Consider the following 19,576-nt stretch of genomic DNA (forward strand, 5'->3'; position numbering starts at 1 on the left):
GGCTTGTCGATCTTACAACTCAGAGAGCATGCAAGCACAGCTTTTGAGGCATCAAAAGCTCGCAACGCTAAGAGCCCTGACCACTCGATTTTGAAGTTTGACCAGGAGCACTCACTCCAGTTAGAGGGTGCATTATCAGGTATTGGAGCGTTAAGAGATGACGCACAAAAACTGTTTCTACCACGAAACCATGATTCCAATAACCTCCGCGGTCGAAATAACTGTAAAGTATGCCGCCATCAAAACGACTACCGCTACAATCGACCTGTTCACTACGTTCCTGCACCCAACCCACACCAAGTGTCAGAGCACAAGGGTAACAAAGGGTTGAAGGATGATCAAAAACGTAGACCAATGTTCTCCAGAAGTTCCACTATGTGAAGAACTAAAGCGAGAAACATTTGAGAAAAGGCTAAAAGTTAAGTCACAAGGACTACACAGGGAATTACCGGACACCAGGTCCACAGGAATTAACACCCATAGCAAGGACGTTAAAATTCAAATCTCTCCCGCTCTCACTCGAGACCCTATCCAGGGCCCGCTTGATCAAGAAACAAGCCCACGGGCTCTGTCTATAGACTCTGATACAAAGGTTGCGAAGAAAAAGGTCAAACGCTTCGTTAAAGCCAAGCCCTCTCAAAATCTGAAAAGTCAATCTGCTTCCACCTTGAACAGACACATCAGGTCGTTGCGAACGACCACTCCACTTTGTGGGGAATATGTCCACTAAACACTAATCTAAATGCCCATACCTGGAAACAGTCCTGGAGGATTGCTTAACTTGTCATGCGCTAATTGATTTGCGTGCAACAATATCACTCATCTCTCAAACATTGTTTGATGATCTAAAAAGGGCTTTGAAGCCAACTTGGTTAAAAAGTGGAACGATGCGACGCTACACTTCGAGGGGTCACTCAGACTACCTCGCCTCTCACATTAAGAGTCATGCTGAAACTACACTTCAAGGACGTATCGCTCGTCCACCCTGTGTATGTTACCAGCCTCGAAACTGTACCCCTGCTACTTGGAGCAGACTTGATGGATCGGTTACTCCCATTGATGGATTGGAAAACCAACCAGGTATGGTCACAGGCCACAGTGCCTTCTCCACCGACCACACTGTCCTCCCCTAACGCTAGCTGCAACGCAGTCATTCACGAGGGGTATCTCTTAAAAGCACCCCTTGGGAAAACTACTTTTAGAAACCTCTTGGGGCAGAATCCGATCCAAGGAGATATTACGATATCTCGACACATTCCATCAGCCAATCTGATTGACCATTCTTGTCATGTTTGAGCCAGCTGTCTCTGTGAATGAGCAACTTCCCTCCTCCTTGCAGTAGTGCAATACGGTAGTTGAGATGAACTTCTCTTGCCCTTCGGACACTTCCGCAAGCACTGCGGCCGTCTCAGCAAGAAATAAAAAAATGTGCAGAGTATACTCTGCTTCTGATGATACACCTTCTGCTTTGTGGGGGACTGTCAACCCTTACAATGACACTAATGGTGTCAGTCCAGCAACTGACCCGATGACTCCCACTGGTGTAACACTTTGCGATATCACAGACCGATAACTCAGTCTCAGTTTGCAGGTACTGAAGAGGTTGCCACACGCGGACGCGGTGGTGACTGACAGCCCTCGACAGCCACTGAGGGTGTTGAAGCACAAACACCAGGAGATTTGGTTGAAAGGTTACAGCCACTCTCATAATAACGCGGCCACTGACAACTCGTACATAGGGTCCGAACCTTCCGTTTGCGCCTCGGATACCAACACCACATGCTGGTGGGCAGGTCCCGAGACACAAAGGGGTGGGGGGAATAGTAGCCCAGACCCATGATGAGCCTTATCGAGGTCGGTGGGGGGGTCGAGGCTACGGACAACACTGTACGAGGCCGCCAGAGCATAAATCAAATCTAGTTGTAAACTCCCCTTTGAGAACAGTGAGGAGCAGACAGGCCCCTAGACGGGGATTATCTTAGAACACATCTAAGATAGTACTGAGGTGTACCACACTAGTCGTAAATGAAGTCCAGTGGACTTGTCTACCTCCAAAACAAATGGCAACAATAATCATTCCTTGCCATGTGTAGTAGTCACTACAAGACAACTAGTAAAATGCTCTAATCATGTATTCCTGTAAGATAACATTTCAGAATAAATCGGTAGGACAACTGGACCCCTTGAGTACCAGTATCAATACCACAGTCAGTCCAGCAACACTCAGTAAGAGGATTAGTAACCTCACAAGTTAAATTGCTATTAATAATAACAACATAGGAGTCACTCAGAGTGCAACACGGGGAAGGGAATCTCCATTGCACTCTTCCAATGGTTACACACGCCAATAATAAATAGAACCTTCCGTCCAGGAGAAAAGTTATTAGGTGTCATGAACCACGATCACACTACATACGACTGGTCTAATACTTAGAGTACTTCCGTCATGAGGTTAGCTCCTCCGTGGATAACATAGCTATGAGGTGTACTTCTTCATACCTACCACCACCACTATAGTGGAAGACAGTGACTGGTAGTAAAACCACTACAGGCTCCCTCGACACCAATTCTGACTGACCTCCAGGCATTGACCTGAAAATTACCTGACTACGTCAGACTCATTCTGAACAAGTTGTAATCTGCCAGGATACTTGGTTTCCTTCCCTTGACATGTGTGCTTGCGTAAGCATAAACTCACATGCACAACGGAACATCCAATTAAGATTTATGCTAGGATCACTTAAGGGTGCGAGCAAAATACCAGCCTTAGTAAAGTTTAACATTTATTTTGAGGCCATTGACTCTACAGCTACAGCACTCACCAGTTTTCTTCTCAGAAGTCCATAGGTCATCCCTGTAGACTGCCCAAAACTAGTGCCTTACAGCTGTAGACGTAGTTATAGTTATCAACTTAGGATAGTACCCTAAGAAACACCCCATAATTTAGGAAAGCCCTAGATATGACATTAGACAATGCCATGATAGGGTCATTTTGCCAAGACCATGGACGTAGATAGAATACAGTCCAGATGATGATTAAGGGGGCATAACTATATTTTGTTTTGTTTATGCTTTCAATCATTTTGTTTCATGTTCTCCGGCACATAGAAAGTGATAGAGCCATAAACAACTTCCCCATTCAACCATCAGTTAGTGCCACAACGCCGCTCATTTGGGAGGAAATGTAATGATATATTTCATGAGTGTGTGTGCGTTGTTAACATCTGCCTAAGTTACTGCCCAGATCTTTCTGGACAACCAGACGACGGGTCCGGTACGGCGATCCCAATCCGGACATCCGCTGCCCAGTCAGAAGCGGACTTCTTAATTTGCAGACAGTCTACCCGGGTCGACCACACCAGAGGGGGGGACTGCAACAGCGATCACCAACTGGACATCTGCTGTCCAGCCATGGAGCGGACTTCATTCGCAGAAACCCTACCCGGGTCGACCACCAGATGGGGACCACAACGATGGTCCACAACCAGGACAACCCACGGTCATTTTATGTTGGTTTGCAATATGCAGGTTAATCGCAAGATTGAACCCAACATGGGGGGACTGTCATGACGTTGGCCTGGGGGATAGGTTTATGACAGTCATAAATACCTCTTCCCCCCTTTTTCCTCTCTCTACCCTACTGAGGTTACATTTTCAAAACCCTTGGTTAACATAGAGATTCTGGGAACATCAGAAGGTGGAGGGAAATGAACTATATTCTGGTAATCTGACCAATGGAACATATGCAGTGGTACTGAATGAATATGATGTCAGTTCGGTTGTCATCTGAGACATTCTCATCAATGATAAGATGACAAACTCTACAGTGGAAATTCTACACATCAGAGTTATCGGATTCACATGGAATTGTTGTTCAATTTAAATGTTTGAATATGAAATTATTTGTGATGGGATGAAATGTGATTTTAGCTTCTAAAATGTGAGATTTGGGTTTTCATAAGATGGGTCTCTGCTCAATCAGTAGCCCGCCCCTGTGAAGGGACATGGGCTATAAAACTTTTCAAACACGCCCTCCTCTCCCTTCCTATATAAGCCCTTGACTGACAATATAACCTCCTGTTCCGAGGACGACGATCCTATGTCAGAATGGTTCAGATAATAACTACAGAACGAAGCCAACATCAGCGTGAGCTTTGGTTGCGAATGGTATGGTATGAACTTTGAACTCTTATTCACTACAGAAGTGATACCTCCTAGCCGTTGAGTTAGCAACAGCAGATGCAAACGAGGGTTAGGAAGGAACAGACAGAGTATCCCATCTATCACCCAACGATGTTACTACAATGTATTCAATTGACAACCAGAGACATTCTTCAAAGGACTCGGTTGGGCAGCATGACCTTCCATCTACCACCAACCTACCGAAGCGCAGCTCAGAGTAAATATTTATTGCATTTTCCTTTTCCAAATGGGCGGTAATTTAGACTACATAAGATACTGTATTTACGATAGCACAGCTTCTTCCCTTTGTTCATCAGTCTTCCCGCTCTTTCATTCAAACCCAGCCCCTTTTCTTTTGTGTAACAAGCTGTCATATCTGTTCCGCCCGCTAGGGACATTTTCCTTTATGATGTAATTTGTAATCAAGTTATGATTTAAATATGTGTAATTCTGTGTGATTAGTTAGGTATTTAGTAAATAAATAATTAAACCCAATTTTATATTGCTGATTCAACTTCTTACCCAGGGTTTGTGCAGATAACCAAGAATTTACAACTTTCAGATGAGACTGAATTAAGATGACGATTAATATTGACTGCTATTGATGTAAAATATGACTAGGTCTTTAAGAGTTTATTCGGAAGATAACAGCTCTATAAATATTATTTTGTGGTGCCCGACTCTAGTTAATTACATTTACATGATTAGCTCAATCAGGTAATATTAATTACGGATAAATTATTTTATAGAATAGCATGTCATATCACTTAATCCGGCATAGCCAAAGACACGACACATGCTAACAATGATGGCAAAAAACAACATTTGAGTGTGCTGACCCTGGTGCTGGAGGGGGTACGCAGCTGGAGGTGCAATGTTTGAATGGATATGGGACTATAAAAAGTTTGGGAACCACTGGTATAGATAATAGAACAAAAATGAAGTAAACTTTTAAGATATCAGATTTTTTGTTAAAATACTTTGCTACAATGACAGACTTAATTAGCTACCCACCTCAGTCCTTTATTTTAGCGTGTTGATGTAGTAAGTGCACCATCATGTCTCTTCAGATTCCACAATGATTCTTAAGTTGTGTGTACACTACCTCACCACACTCCCTCTCTTGGTCCTCATCTTTGTAAGTCACCTTGATTTTGCACTTGTCTGTTTTATCAGTTTCAAGGGGCTATAGCAGCACACAAGTATACTGAAAATGCACGCTGGACCGAGCATGCCCTGAGCAGGTGAAGTGAGTGCTACTGAAGCGCTATTGGAGTGAAATTGAAGCAGGCTAGAAGGCTGAAGCTACAGCTTTTGGGAATCTGCTCTGAGCTCCAGTCAAATTGGGCATGCTCAGCTCTTCACTCCTCTCACATACTCTGGATAGGTGTAACATCAGCGCTCCATTATTGGTTAGACCAGCCATAGCCAGGTGCACCACGGGTCAGCTTAATGTTTACATAGCAGGTTAAGATAACTAATGTAGCAGGTTAGGAGAATGAACATAGCAGGTTAAGTTACCTGGGAGGTTAGGAGAATGAGGTTAAGGTTAGGTGTAGCTTAAATGCGTAGCACATTAAGATAATTAATGTGTCAGGTTAGGAGAATTAGCTTAAAGTTAGGAAAAGGGTTAGGCTTAGCTTAATTAAACACTACAGTTGTCAGAAATCGACTCGTCTTGCATCCCAATCATCCACGCAAAACGGTCTTGAGTGGCAACAAATCTGGCCAAATAGCTGATTCGCTTTCCGTACATCCACTACTATTGATCCGCCCACATCTTTTGACACGCCCACTTTCAGACACTGCACGTATCCAAGTTACCCATGACTCCACTGAATAGCAATCACGACACCTTGAAAATAAAACACCTTTCAACACAGACACAAAAATATCTAACATTTCAGAACAGCGTAGATAGTTTATTATTTTGTTCTTTTATCTTTCAATTATATATTTGACTGACAAAACGTCAAGGTGCAAGCAAGCATTTAAAATATTTAGCTAACATTCAGCGGAATCCTGAACTTTCACTGTTCAAAAAACTCCAGAGGACAGACTGTACCATTTGAACGAGCTAGAGGGGTGTGTCGTCCAAGCCACGAAGTTCCGCTTCTGTGTGGATCCTGGAAGAGATTTTGGGATATAAAATCAAGGAACTCTGTTATGCAGCACTTTTGAGTTAATCTCGTGAATGTCATCAACTTCATGACACATTAATTAGCCCCATGTTCTAATCACGCGCAAACGAGAGAGTACTTGTGTCTCACTGCAAGCTCAAAATAATTCCTCACCCAGTCTCTCTGTCACTTCTACCGGTAGCGCGAGCCACACAACGCAGCCATGGCCCGCGACGATCAGCGCGCGCTACAGTATGAACAAACTTTGGTAAGTGAACTTGTTGCCACTTCAACTTCACTTCGTTACAAAGTGATGGCGGTGTGTGTTGGCCGTGGCGCCTGTTTGATCAAATGTGGTTAGTTCACAGTTTTTACCGTCTAGAACGGGTTACAAGTCTTATGCTCGCACCTGTGTAGCTGAAGAACGCTCAATTCTGTTCTCTTTAAAGAAGTTGAGTGTTCCTCAGATAGCGCCTGGGCTGGTTAGCCTAGTTTTGGTCAAATGAGAGGTGACGACGTGGTTATGACAGAGGTTTATGAATTTCACTCATGGTTTGTCAAATAAATTGTATTTTAAAACACAATTGAATGGGTATAATCTCGTTCAGTTATTCACATACAAAAAATACAGTCCTTATCAGGCGCTATTGTGAGAACACATCTGGATTTGTCCTGAACAATGTCTCTCATCACCGCAGCTCAATGCATACTGTAGGCTGCACGAGGTACTAATAGTTGGTGTAATAGCGAGCTATTCCGTGAACGAATAACTTGTGTTCTCATCTTCAAACAATACAGTAGTCTGTGCCGCTATGTGCCTAGTGCGACTGTGTGCGTGGGTTGCATCGACATTTTCGTGGGTGACTATTTTTTCGTGGTGCTGGATTGAGGCATAATGCGAGGAGGATTAATAGACAAGAACTCCCCAGGTTCTTAACACACAGCTGTCATATGTTGAATATTAATTAATGATGACCTGTTCTGGGGAAGTGGGTGTCAAGTCTCAAAGAGGATATTTGACATGTTCTCGTTTGGACTTGACAGGGGCTCAACAGGTGGTCCCCACCTGAGACAAAATGCTTATTAATGGGGAACTTGTAATGTGCTGCATGTTGCACCTATCTGAGCTGTTTCCCTACTTGGTTTAGTCTATATAACCAGTGGAGTGTTTGAGTGCACTGCTTTGAATTGAAATTAAATGAATCCTTTACTGCTGTTTGGTATGGAAACCTGCAGCCCCTAAATTCCCCTGAAACAAGCATTTATTTTCCATGCTCACACATTTCTAGTGAACGTGTTGTGTTTCTGTGATACTCAAAGGCTGACATACTAGTACGACCTAAAATGGTCACCGTTATTTAGGTGCCGTTGCCATCAGTCTTTTCGCTCTATCTTTTTGGAATGAAATTGGGTATCAACTCTGCAGGGTTTCCATTAGGAAAATGTGTTTCTGGACATTTGACCGGCAGCATTTAAATTTGAATTAACGTTTGAGAAAATGAACGGACTTATATGAAGTGGGTGTGTAACCTGATTAGGCCGTCCACCCGTGGTGCTCATAATAACAGAAATCACATTTTGGTAATTCATTTTAACAGAACATGCAACTCCCAGGATGCAGAGGCATGCATCCTTCTTACCGAATTCCAATGCGCACTTTGAAGATGTTAGAATAACTGCCACATTGACTTTTTCCTCAGACAAGATGAGTAACGAACAGCAAAATCACTTGCCTATGTCAATGTAATATCCATAGTAAAGTTTACGTATTCTATTGGTCAGCTTGTCGCTCTGTGTGAGAAAGAAATGGCCTATTCTAAACAGACTCGGGAACAGTTGTGGGACGATAGATCCCAAATTCATACGACCAGTAGGTACATACATTTTTTTTAAAGCAATGAGGCTGATGCAATCGATCAGAACATTTAGCTTAAAATGTTGATAAACTATTATTTCTTCACATTAGAAGCTCCGTAATGCGCACAAGGCAGTAGGCTATGCACAAATGTTTTCGTTCCAAAATGCAATTAGCGGGAAAACACTTGTCCAAAGCGCATTGCACATACGAGCGGTTTCATGTGATAGCGATGAAAATATCCATTTGAAATTTTGAAAGAAGGGGAGATCTTAAGATGCAACAAATCGCATCAAGTCAAATTGATTTATTTAGCCCTTCGTACATCAGCTGATATCTCAAAGTGCTGTACAGAAACCCAGCCTAAAACCCCAAAAAGCAAGCAATGCAGGTGTAGAAGCACGGTGGCTAGGAAAATCTCCATAGAAAGGCCAAAACCTAGGAAGACACCTAGAGACAGAACAGTTGAAACTGGAGCAGCAGCACGGCCAGGTGGACTGGGGAGAGCAAGGAGTCATCATGCCAGGTAGTCCTGAGGCATGGTCCTAGGGCTCAGGTCCTCAGAGAGAGAGAAAGAAAGAGAGAATTAGAGCGAGCGTACTTAAATTCACACAGGACACCGGAACGGACAGGAGAAGTACTCCAGATATAACAAACTGACCCTAGCCCCCCGACACATAAACTACTGCAGCATAAATACTGGAGGCTGAGACAGGAGGGGTCAGGAGACACTGTGGCCCCAGCCGATGATACCCCCGGACAGGGCCAAACAGGAAGGATATAACCCTATCCACTTTGCCAAAGCACAGCCCCCACACCACTAGAGGGATATCTTCAACCACCAACTTACCATCCTGAGACAAGGCCGAGTATAGCCCACAAAGATCTCCGCCACGGCACAACCCAATGGGGGGGCGCCAACCCAGACAGGAAGATCACATCAGTGACTCAACCCACTCAAGTGAGGCACCCCTCCTAGGGACAGCATGAAAGAGCACCAGTAAGCCAGTGACTCAGCCCCTGTAATAGGGTTAGAGGCAGAGAATCCCAGTGGAACGAGGGGAACCGGCCAGGCAGAGACAGCAAGGGTGGTTCGTTGCTCCAGAGCCTTTCCGTTCACCTTCACACTCCTGGGCCAGACTACACTCAATCATATGACCCACTGAAGAGATGAGTCTGCAGTAAAGACTTAAAGGTTGAGACTGAGTTTGCGTCCCTCACATGGGTAGGCAGACCATTCCATAAAAATGGAGCTCTATAGGAGAAAGCCCTGCCTCCAGCTGTTTGCTTAGAAATTCTAGGGACAATTGGGAGGCCTGCGTCTTGTGACCGTAGTGTACGTGTAGGTATGTACGACAGGACCAAATCAGAGAGATAGCTAGGAGCAAGCCCATGTCATGCTTTGTAGGTTAGCAGTAAAACCTTGAAATCAGCCCTTGCCTTGACAGGAAGCCACTGTAGGGATGCTAGCACTGGAGTAATATGGTCAAAGTTTTGGGTTCTAGTCAGGGTTCTAGCAGCCGTATTTAGCACTAACTGAAGTTTATTTAGTGCTTTATCCGGGTAGCTGGAAAGTAGAGCATTGCAGTAGTCTAACCTAGAAGTAACAAAAGCATGGATACATTTTTCTGCATCATTTTTGGACAGAAAGTTTCTGATTTTTGCAATGTTACGTAGATGGAAAAAAGCTGTCCTTGAAACAGTCTTGATATGTTCGTCAAAAGAGAGATCAGGGTCCAGAGTAAGCCAAGGTCCTTCACAGTTTTATTTGAGACGACTTTTCAACCATCAAGATTAATTGTCAGATTCAACAGAAGATCTCTTTGTTTCTTGGGACCTATAACAAACATCTCTGTTTTGTCCGTGTTTAAAAGTAGAAAGTTTGCAGCCATCCACTTCCTTATGTCTGAAACACAAGCTTCTAGCGAGGGCAATTTTGGGGCTTCACCATGTTTCATTGAAATGTACAGCTGTGTGTCATCCGCATAGCAGTGAAAGTTAACATTATGTTTTCGAATGACATCCCCAAGAGCAAAAATATATAGTGAAAACAATAGTGGTCCTTAAACGGAACCTTGAGGAACACTGAAATTTACAGTTGATTTGTCAGAGGACAAACCATTCACAGAGACAAACTGATATCTTTCCGACAGATAAGATCTAAACCAGGCCAGAACTTGTCCGTGTAGACCAATTTGGGTCTCCAATCTCTCCAAAAGAATGTGGTGATCGATGGTATCAAAAGCAGCACTAAGGTCTAGGAGCACAAGGACCGATGCAGAGCCTCGGTCTAATGCCATTAAAAGGTAATTTACCACCTTCACAAGTGCAGTCTCAGTGCTATGATGGGGTCTAAAGCCAGACTGAAGCATTTCGTATACATTGTTTGTCTTCAGGAAGGCAGTGAGTTGCTGCGCAACAACCTTTTCTAAAAAAAAATTGAGAGGAATGGAAGATTCGATATAGGCCGATAGTTTTTTATTATTTCTGGGTCAAGGTTGGGCTTTTTCAAGAGAGGCTTTATTACTGCCACTTTTAGTGAGTTTGGTACACATCCGGTGGATAGAGAGACGTTTATTATGTTCAACATAGGAGGGCCAAGCACAGGAAGCAGCAACCATCAAAACATTTTTTTTAACACCTGATTGGCATTTAGAATTGTTACGCAGTGATTGGGCTTTTAAATAACACTTTTCACAATGAGCTCTTTGAGAAGCTGTAGCAGCTGCTTTGCGCTGTCTGGCAGATTTTCCACACAGGCTCTGTGTCTGTCTGCTGTGTGTGTGTGATAAACATAACGGCTAATGAAATTACACATGCGCCAATTTAATACCATTTAAATTACACAAATGAATCTATAGACCGATAAGCATGACTGGGAACATGTATTTCCATTGACTGGTTTTTACATCAATGAATAGGCTAAAAAGCATTATTTTGCAATGGATTTTATTTTCCTGGAAAATTGACCTGAGCCATTTTTATTTATAGTCTAACATTTTTTTTAAACATCTGCCAAAATGTCGTTCCAATTGCATTTGAAATATGAGACTCTTGACTTGGTATAAAGACATTGGCTGGAAGCTAAATATGTATTTACATTTTTTTGTTGTAGTGGCTGCCACTCCATATGTAAATATTTTCAGGGTCCATACATCTTCCTCTGTCAAATTTGGTGCTTTTATCACAGTTTACTACTGAGTCCAGATTTTCAATTTAGCTATGCACCACTAGTATTCAAAATAGATAATTGGTAATTCCTTCATATTAATACAGAAATCATGGAAAATTGTGTGTTTTTGTCAGTTACTAGTTGCATGACAGTACTAACATTTAAGAAGGATAAAAAAAAAAGGTTTATTTTTATTTTTTAAATTGACATTTTTGATCCCTTGGGATCAAAATGTACTCCTATCAAATCAAATTTTATTTGTCACATACACATGGTTAGCAGATGTTAATGCGAGTGTAGCGAAATGCTTGTGCTTCTAGTTCCGACAATGCAGTAATAACAAGTAATCTAACAATTCCAAAACTACTGTCTTGTACACAGTGTAAGGGGATAAAGAATATGTACATAAGGATATATGAATGAGTGATGGTACAGAGCAGCATAGGCAAGATACAGTAGATGGTATCGAGTACAGTATGTACAAATGAGATGAGTATGTAAACAAAGTGGAATAGTTTAAAGTGGCTAGTGATACATGTATTACATAAGGATACAGTCGATGATATAGAGTACAGTATATACGTATGCATATGAGATGAATAATGTAGGGTAAGTAACATTATATAAGGTAGCATTGTTTAAAGTGGCTAGTGATATATTTACATTTCCCATCAATTCCCATTATTAAAGTGGCTGGAGTTGAGTCAGTGTCAGTGTGTTGGCAGCAGCCACTCAGTGTTAGTGGTGGCTGTTTAACAGTCTGATGGCCTTGAGATAGAAGCTGTTTTTCAGTCTCTCGGTCCCAGCTTTGATGCACTTCTACTGACCTCGCCTTCTGGATGATAGCGGGGTGAACAGGCAGTGGCTCGGGTGGTTGATGTCCTTGATGATCTTTATGGCCTTGCTGTGACATCGGGTGGTGTAGGTGTCCTGGAGGGCAGGTAGTTTGCCCCCGGTGATGCGTTGTGCAGACTACCCTCTGGAGAGCCTTACGGTTGAGGGCGGTGCAGTTGCCATACCTGTCGGTGCTTTTAGGGTTAAAGTATCTTGCTAATATGTAGCCTAGAACAGACCATCCTGGGCCACATATTAGCTCAGATACTTTAAATGTAAAGGCCCACTGAAGCGTGCAACCGTAACTTCTGAAAAGAGCAGTTGGGCCTGTTTTTCATCTAATTATAGTTTATTTTTACTGAGACTTCCCCCTTGCTGTTAAACTATGTGTGGGTGTGCCTGTATGTGAGGGAGATTACACAATGAGCTGCTTGCTGATTCAGCGCTGGGCACTCTGTCACCCTTGCTGGGTCTTGTGCTCGGCTGCTGCTCGCTCTCCAACAGGCTCTCTGTGCTCCTATCTCTGAAGAGTCACTGAACCGATTACATTTTCCTGTCCCTCTCGCTTGTCCCTCTCGCTTGTCCCTCTCGCTTGTCCCTCTCGCTTGTCCCTCTCTGTACCCCCCTCGGTTTTTCTCTCTGACTTCTTCCTTTCTCTATTCCCCACGTCTTTGGCTACACTGTGAGTCACTGTGACACAGTTCCATTGTGCCACATTGGCAGCGGCGGTGGTTGTGTGGGCTTCGTATGTGGGGCAGAACTGTAAGGGACTACTGTAGCTAGTTCCACATCACGACACCACAACAAACAAACAAGCTGTCCCACTAATGAAAATGATAATACACATGTAAGCTGTCCCACTTCCATTCAGTGTTGTATGTCACCCTTTATGTTGTAAGACTTTGCTTATACATTATTGTGAAGCATCAATGGTATAGATTAAATGTAGGAATGCTTATGAAGACTATATGCATGCTCTAGATACGTTTTGGTTCATTTAAAGTGGGACCATCACCGACAGAATAAAATGGTTGATAAACAGCAAAGGGTGGCCCTCAGCTGTCTACCCCTCCATTTAGTGTATGGCATTCTGCTACACTTGTTTTCTCCGCCCCCTCCTCTATCACCTTGTCTCTTTGGGTTCCAGGTACCATCCGTCTCTATCCTCTTACGGCTTCTCACACAGTCCACTGTCAATCTTCCTGTCTCCTCTCAGGCACACCTGCTCACACACTCTCTCTCGCGCTTTCGCTCTCGTTTGCACGCTGTCACTCATTCGCCTTCACAGCAGTGTTTATGATCATTTGGCCCACTTTGACATGCATGTTTTATGAGTGGAAGTCCAAGAGCTCTGGCTTTCGGATGAAAGCCAAATGGGGCGTTAATGGGGTTAGCCTGCAGGTGACGCGATGTCCCTAGACATCCCTAAATGTCCGTTGTCCCTCTCCGACCCTGTAGAGGCTTAGAGCCTGATGGCTTACAGCTTGTGATGTGTCTTTTTAATGTCAATCCGTGTGTGTGTGTGTGTGTGTGTGGGGAGGAGAGGGGAAATTGTTCAGTGGGTCAGGATAAGAACTATTAGAGCTGATAGATAAGGCAGGATGGAGCCACAGGACAACCTTGGGACACACTGACGAATGTTTGTTCTCCTTCAGTGCTGAGCAATGGAGCTGTCATATAGCTGTCATACAGTGCCTTGCGAAAGTATTCGGCCCCCTTGAACTTTGCGACCTTTTGCCACATTTCAGGCTTCAAACATAAAGATATAAGACTTTATTTTTTTGTGAAGAATCAACAACAAGTGGGACACAATCATGAAGTGGAACGACATTTATTGGATATTTCAAACTTTTTTAACAAATCAAAAACTGAAAAATTGGGCGTGATGACCCAAGGAAGTGAGGGGAACGAAGTGTCAATCTAGTGTGTGTGGATGTGTGAGTCTGGCTGTGGCACAAGGCAATTTGTAACCGAGTGTTCTTAGCCTGCTGGTCATTTAAGTGGTAATTTGTCTTTATGTTGCCACCAACTTGTTTGATGTCAGCTTCTATAGCCATAGCTACATTTTACCTCGGTTCGTCTCGAACACTCCTTCCAGTTTTCTATCTTTCCCTCTTTAACTAACACTACCTCATTCCTTCTTGCAAAATGGTTGTTTTTTCTTGAGGTCAACAGCGCCTTGACCCTGAGCATGTCTTTTAATGGCAGGAGAAAGGGAAACTTGCGTAACATTGTTTTGAGGCAATAGAGGATTCCAGATATGATCAAATGAGCACCATCATGAAGTTCATAGGAGAATGTCAAATTAAAGTATGTTTTTGAGAAATTTAAGGGTGTGTGTGTGTACAATATGATTTTTCAACTATTTCCCATCCTGAGAATGAGGGATAAGGAAACGCTTTGATTTCTTGTCAAACAGATGGAAAAGGGGTCTTGGACAACATCTACCAGGAAAGTCTTTAAAAGGCATTAGAAATGCATTAGAACACAGAATTAGAACACACCCCTGCCAACCAATATCAACACTTTTATTTAGTTTTGGAGAAGTTATTGCCTTCTGTGAGTTTAAGAAACACTGCTTTGTTCCTTGTAATTCTGTTACCAAAAACCTTTAAAGGTATTTTATACATTTAGTTAGAGAAGTTCACAGAAGTAACAAGTAAAGGTAGACCTACCAATTAGTTATAGTTTTTCTGAATTGAAGTTTATTCATTATTAAGTGATTAAAACACGTAATTGTTTTTCCAAATCAGTAAAGGAATTACTGCAATTCAATTGGCTATAACGGGAAATCATAGTAGTCAGAAACCACAGTTGGGTCTCCTTCTACTGTCCTCCCTTCCACTGACATACTGTTATGTTCAGCTCATAACTGTTTTCTTTCTATTTCTTCCTGATGGTCAAACCAAGACTGTGAACTGTCTGGACTCTGTCTGTCTGTGTACTCTACTCTAGTGTGCTGTCCAAACATTTTGGCCTAGTCCAGATCAACCAAATGTGGTCTTGTTTTTGGGCAGAGCTCATTAGAATAATAGCCAGTATATAATAATTGCCTCAATGTTGCTTATACCTGTTTAGCTATTTAGGATACGTCACCTCACCATGAAGATAATGATATTAATTTCTGTATAGTACAGATCAGGGACCCATGATGTATACTGAACAAAAATATAAATGCAACATGTAAAGTTTGGTCCCATGAGCTGAAAAAAAAGATCCCAGACATTTTACATACATGCACACACACAGCTTATTTCTCTCAAATGTTGTGCACAAATTTGTTTGCATCCCTGTTAGGGATAATTTCTCCTTTGCCAAGATAATCAATCCACCTGAAACGGTGTGAAGCTGATTAAACAGCATGCCCATTACACAGGTGCACCTTGTGCTGGGTACAATAAAAGGCCACTCTAAAATGTGCAATTTTTTCACACATCACAATACCACAGATGTCTCAAGTTGAGAGCGAGCATGCAATTGCCATGCTGACTATAGGCATGTCCACCAGAGCTGTTGCCAGATAATTTTACGTTAATATCTCTACCATAAGTCGCCTCCAAATGTCATTTTAGAGAATTTGGCAGTACGTCCAACTGTCCTCACAACCACTGACCACATGTAACCACGACTGCCCAGGACCTCCACATCTGGCTTCTTCCCCTGCGGGATTGACTGAGACCGGACAGCTAAGGACACTGAGGAGTATTTCTGTCTGTATAAAGTCCTTTTGTAGGGGAAAAACTCATTCTGAGTGGGTGGGCCTATGCCCACCCATGGCTGCGCTCATGCCCAGTCGTGAAATCTATAGATTAGGGCCTAATTAATTTATTTCAATTGACTGAGTTCCTTATATGAACTGTAACTCAGTAAAATTGTTGCGTTTTATTTTTGTTCAGTATAATTCTGTTCCCATAATTCTGTTTAGCATCCCGGCAACTTTTTTCCGCCTTTGTCTTAAAGGATTTGCCGTTATCAAAGGCTAAACTTTTTTATTTTCACAACCGACCTAATCATGATTGCGGTAAAGTGTGAAATGTAACTTTTATGCTGAGGCGGCATTGGCATGCACTACACTCTTAAACTCCTGATGGTGTCTAGGCAGTGCCCGTTACTAGCCTGTTACTAGCCTTTGTAAGGCATGTCACTTCACCGATCTCTTTGCATAGCCTACCACATGCACTGTTTTCTTAACCACAACTAGACGGATCAATAAAGAATTACTGTGCAAATAAATATCACTGAAGGACGAATAAAGTAGGCTAATGCAATTGAAGGCATCCAATTGTTGCTTACTGAAACAACCAAAGTTATCAAATTGTTATACATTTGAAGTAATAGCCTATCCACTCATGGTCAACTAGTCTATTTCAGCAAGCAATCTTCATTAACCAATGAGTGTATTTTTTTAATCTTCAGTAGTTTAGTAGCCTACCTAAAGTATGTGACTTGTCTTAATCAATCAATATTATTTTTGTGTTATTGAATCTGTCTGTATATTTGTTTAATTCTCTGGTGGAGGTGGTATAATAAGTGGAGGTGGTATAGTTTAATTTATTTGTTTGCTCATCTATCACTGAACAGAAACATTTAGCATGCTATAATGTAGCCTAAATCAAGTGTAGGCCAATTATTTTGCTGGATCGCATATAGGCAACTCCAAAAGCCTGCAGAGGTTGTGAAATATGAACACCAGATTCACATTGTTTTAAAAATATAGATTGGTATGATGGTCTATGGGTATCATGATGAAGATACTCTCAATGTAAGACCCTATGCCTGCTCCCTAACAAAGCAGAGTGAGGGTAGGAAAGGGATGAAACGTGCTTTCAAAATATCACTTTTTTTTATGACCAAAGTTCCACATGTTCCCATGACGCAAGTTGTGTGTGAAATATTATTTGTATTTTATTATATTCCGTTATATTATTAGCTTACTATAAAATGTGTGTTGACTACGATCAGGGTAAGTGAGTCTTGTCTGTTTTAATGAACAAAATAACTTGATTTCATGTGCATGGCACAGCCATGTAGCCTATAGGCTCAAACGCATTGAGAAGGAAAGGAATTCCACAAATTAACAAGGCACACCTGTTAATGAAATGCATTCCAGGTGACTACCTCATTAAAGCTGGTTGAGAAAATGCCAAGACTCTGCAAAACTGTGATCAAGGCAAAGGGTGGCTACTTTGAAGAATCTGAAATATAAATATCTATTTTGATTTAAAACTTTTGGTTACTACGTGATTCCACGTGTTATTTCATAGTTTTCATGTCTTCACTATTATTCTTCATTGTAGAAAATAGTGTAAAAATAAGAAACTCTTGGTGTGTCCGAACTTGTACTGTATATACTTTTGTATGTGGACACCCCTTAAAATTAGTGGATAAGGCTATTTCAGCCACATCTGTTGCTGACAGGTGCGTAAAATTGAGAACACAGCCATAGACATTGGCAGTAGAATGGCCTTACTGAATAGCTCAGTGACTTTCATCGAGTCACTGTCATAAGATGACACCTTTCCAATAAGTCAGTTCAAGTTTCTTCCCTGATAGAGCTGCCCCGGTCGACTGTAAGTGCTGATATTGTGAAGTGGAAACGTCTGGGCACAACAACGGCTCTGCTGCCAAGTAGTAGGCCACACAAGCTCACTGAACGGGACCGCCGAGTGCTGAAGTGCGTAGCACCTCTGTCTTCTGTTGCAGCATTCACTACCAAGTTCCAAACTGCCTCTGGAAGCAACGTCAGCACAAGAACTATTCATCTGGAGCTTCATGAAATGTGTTTCCATGGCCGAGCAGCCGCACACAAGCCTAAGATCGCCAAGTGTCGGCTGGAGTGGTGTAAAGCTCGCCGCCATTGGACCCTGGAGTAGTGGAAACACATTCTCAGGAGTGATGTAATCACACTTCACCATCTGGCAGTCCGACGGATGAATCTGAGTTTGGCGGATGCCAGGAAAACGCTACCTGCCCCAATGCATAGTGCCAACTGTAAAGTTTGGTGGAGGAGGAATAATGGTCTGGGGTTGTTTTTCACTAGGCCCCTTAGTTCCAGTGAAGGGAAATCTTAACGCTACAGCATACAATGACATTCTAGACGATTCTGTGTTTCCAAATTTGTGGCAACAGTTTGGGGAAGGCCCTTTCCTGTTTCAGCATTACACTTTTGAATGAATGGGGCACTTGTGAATGCTAAACTTTCCTTGCACCTGCATAACAATGTGTTCATAGTGGAGATAAACGGACAGGAGAGAGGCTAGGTGTGGCAATTGAGCCCCAGCCCAGAGGAAGCTAGGTGTGGCTATTGAGCCCCAGCCCAGAGGAAGCTAGGTGTGGCTATTGAGCCCCAGCCCAGAGGAAGCTAGGTGTGGCTATTGAGCCCCAGCCCAGAGGAGCCTAGGTGTGGCTATTGAGCCCCAGCCCAGAGGAGCCTAGGTGTGGCTATTGAGCCCCAGCCCAGAGGAGGCTAGGTGTGGCTATTGAGCCCCAGCCCAGAGGAGGCTAGGTGTGGCTATTGAGCCCCAGCCCAGAGGAAGCTAGGTGTGGCTATTGAGCCCCAGCCCAGAGGAAGCTAGGTGTGGCTATTGAGCCCCAGCCCAGAGGAAGCTAGGTGTGGCTATTGAGCCCCAGCCCAGAGGAAGCTAGGTGTGGCTATTGAGCCCCAGCCCAGAGGAAGCTAGGTGTGGCTATTGAGCCCCAGCCCAGAGGAAGCTAGGTGTGGCTATTGAGCCCCAGCCCAGAGGAAGCTAGGTGTGGCTATTGAGCCCCAGCCCAGAGGTAGGTATAGATGGGGTGAAGAGCCAAAGGTCTGAGCACACGCAAAATTACCATTTAAATGGGGTTAATCTATCAACCTCTTTCTGACTGTTTTCCATGTGCTCTCTATCAGTCTTTGACACACACACACACACACACACACACGTGCAGTATATAGAACAGGGAATAAGACTAGCGCCACAGAATTTGCTGCTCACTCTCCCTCAGCAACACACACACGCGCAAGATATCAACATGCACCCTCCTCCTGCATGATTTCTGCTGCCAATAGACTGAAAATGAGTGAACGAGAGGGGGAGCAAAAGGGAGGGTGAAAGACAACAGAGGGACTGCAGTGGCACAAGTATTATCATCCACCTACTAGCCACACTATGGGACCAAAAATAAGGGGACAGTACCAGTCCCAGACATACATGTTCAAAAATCTGCCTCCTATTGAAAGCCCATGGCAGGAGTATACCTGGCGAAGGGTAGCTCAGTGGAGTCAAAACCTCACCATGCAGCCTGTCTAAATAATAGAAACACCGGTCATACTGAAAAACACTTTTGCACACCTGAAGGCAACCAAATCCACCTGATTTTCTAAGCCAAAAGACTGCTATAGTAATACAGTTCAAATATTTCACTTCCCCCCCT

At 43.1% G+C, this 19,576-nt stretch overlaps 1 protein-coding gene across 1 annotated transcript in view; it reads left to right on the plus strand.

The window, feature by feature from the left end:
• Positions 1 to 6,510: 6,510 nt before the first annotated feature.
• LOC139383110 (chloride channel protein 2-like) overlaps positions 6,511 to 19,576 on the plus strand; it is a 195,282-nt gene continuing 182,216 nt past the window's right edge. The window contains exon 1 of the mRNA XM_071127427.1: positions 6,511 to 6,570. Within this exon, the coding sequence (XP_070983528.1) occupies positions 6,526 to 6,570 (45 nt within the window). The 5' untranslated portion in view covers positions 6,511 to 6,525. The remainder of the gene's footprint in view (positions 6,571 to 19,576) is intronic.

This window comes from Oncorhynchus clarkii, chromosome 24, assembly GCF_045791955.1.
Source record: "Oncorhynchus clarkii lewisi isolate Uvic-CL-2024 chromosome 24, UVic_Ocla_1.0, whole genome shotgun sequence".
In the NCBI taxonomy this organism is placed as follows: Eukaryota; Metazoa; Chordata; class Actinopteri; order Salmoniformes; family Salmonidae; genus Oncorhynchus; species Oncorhynchus clarkii.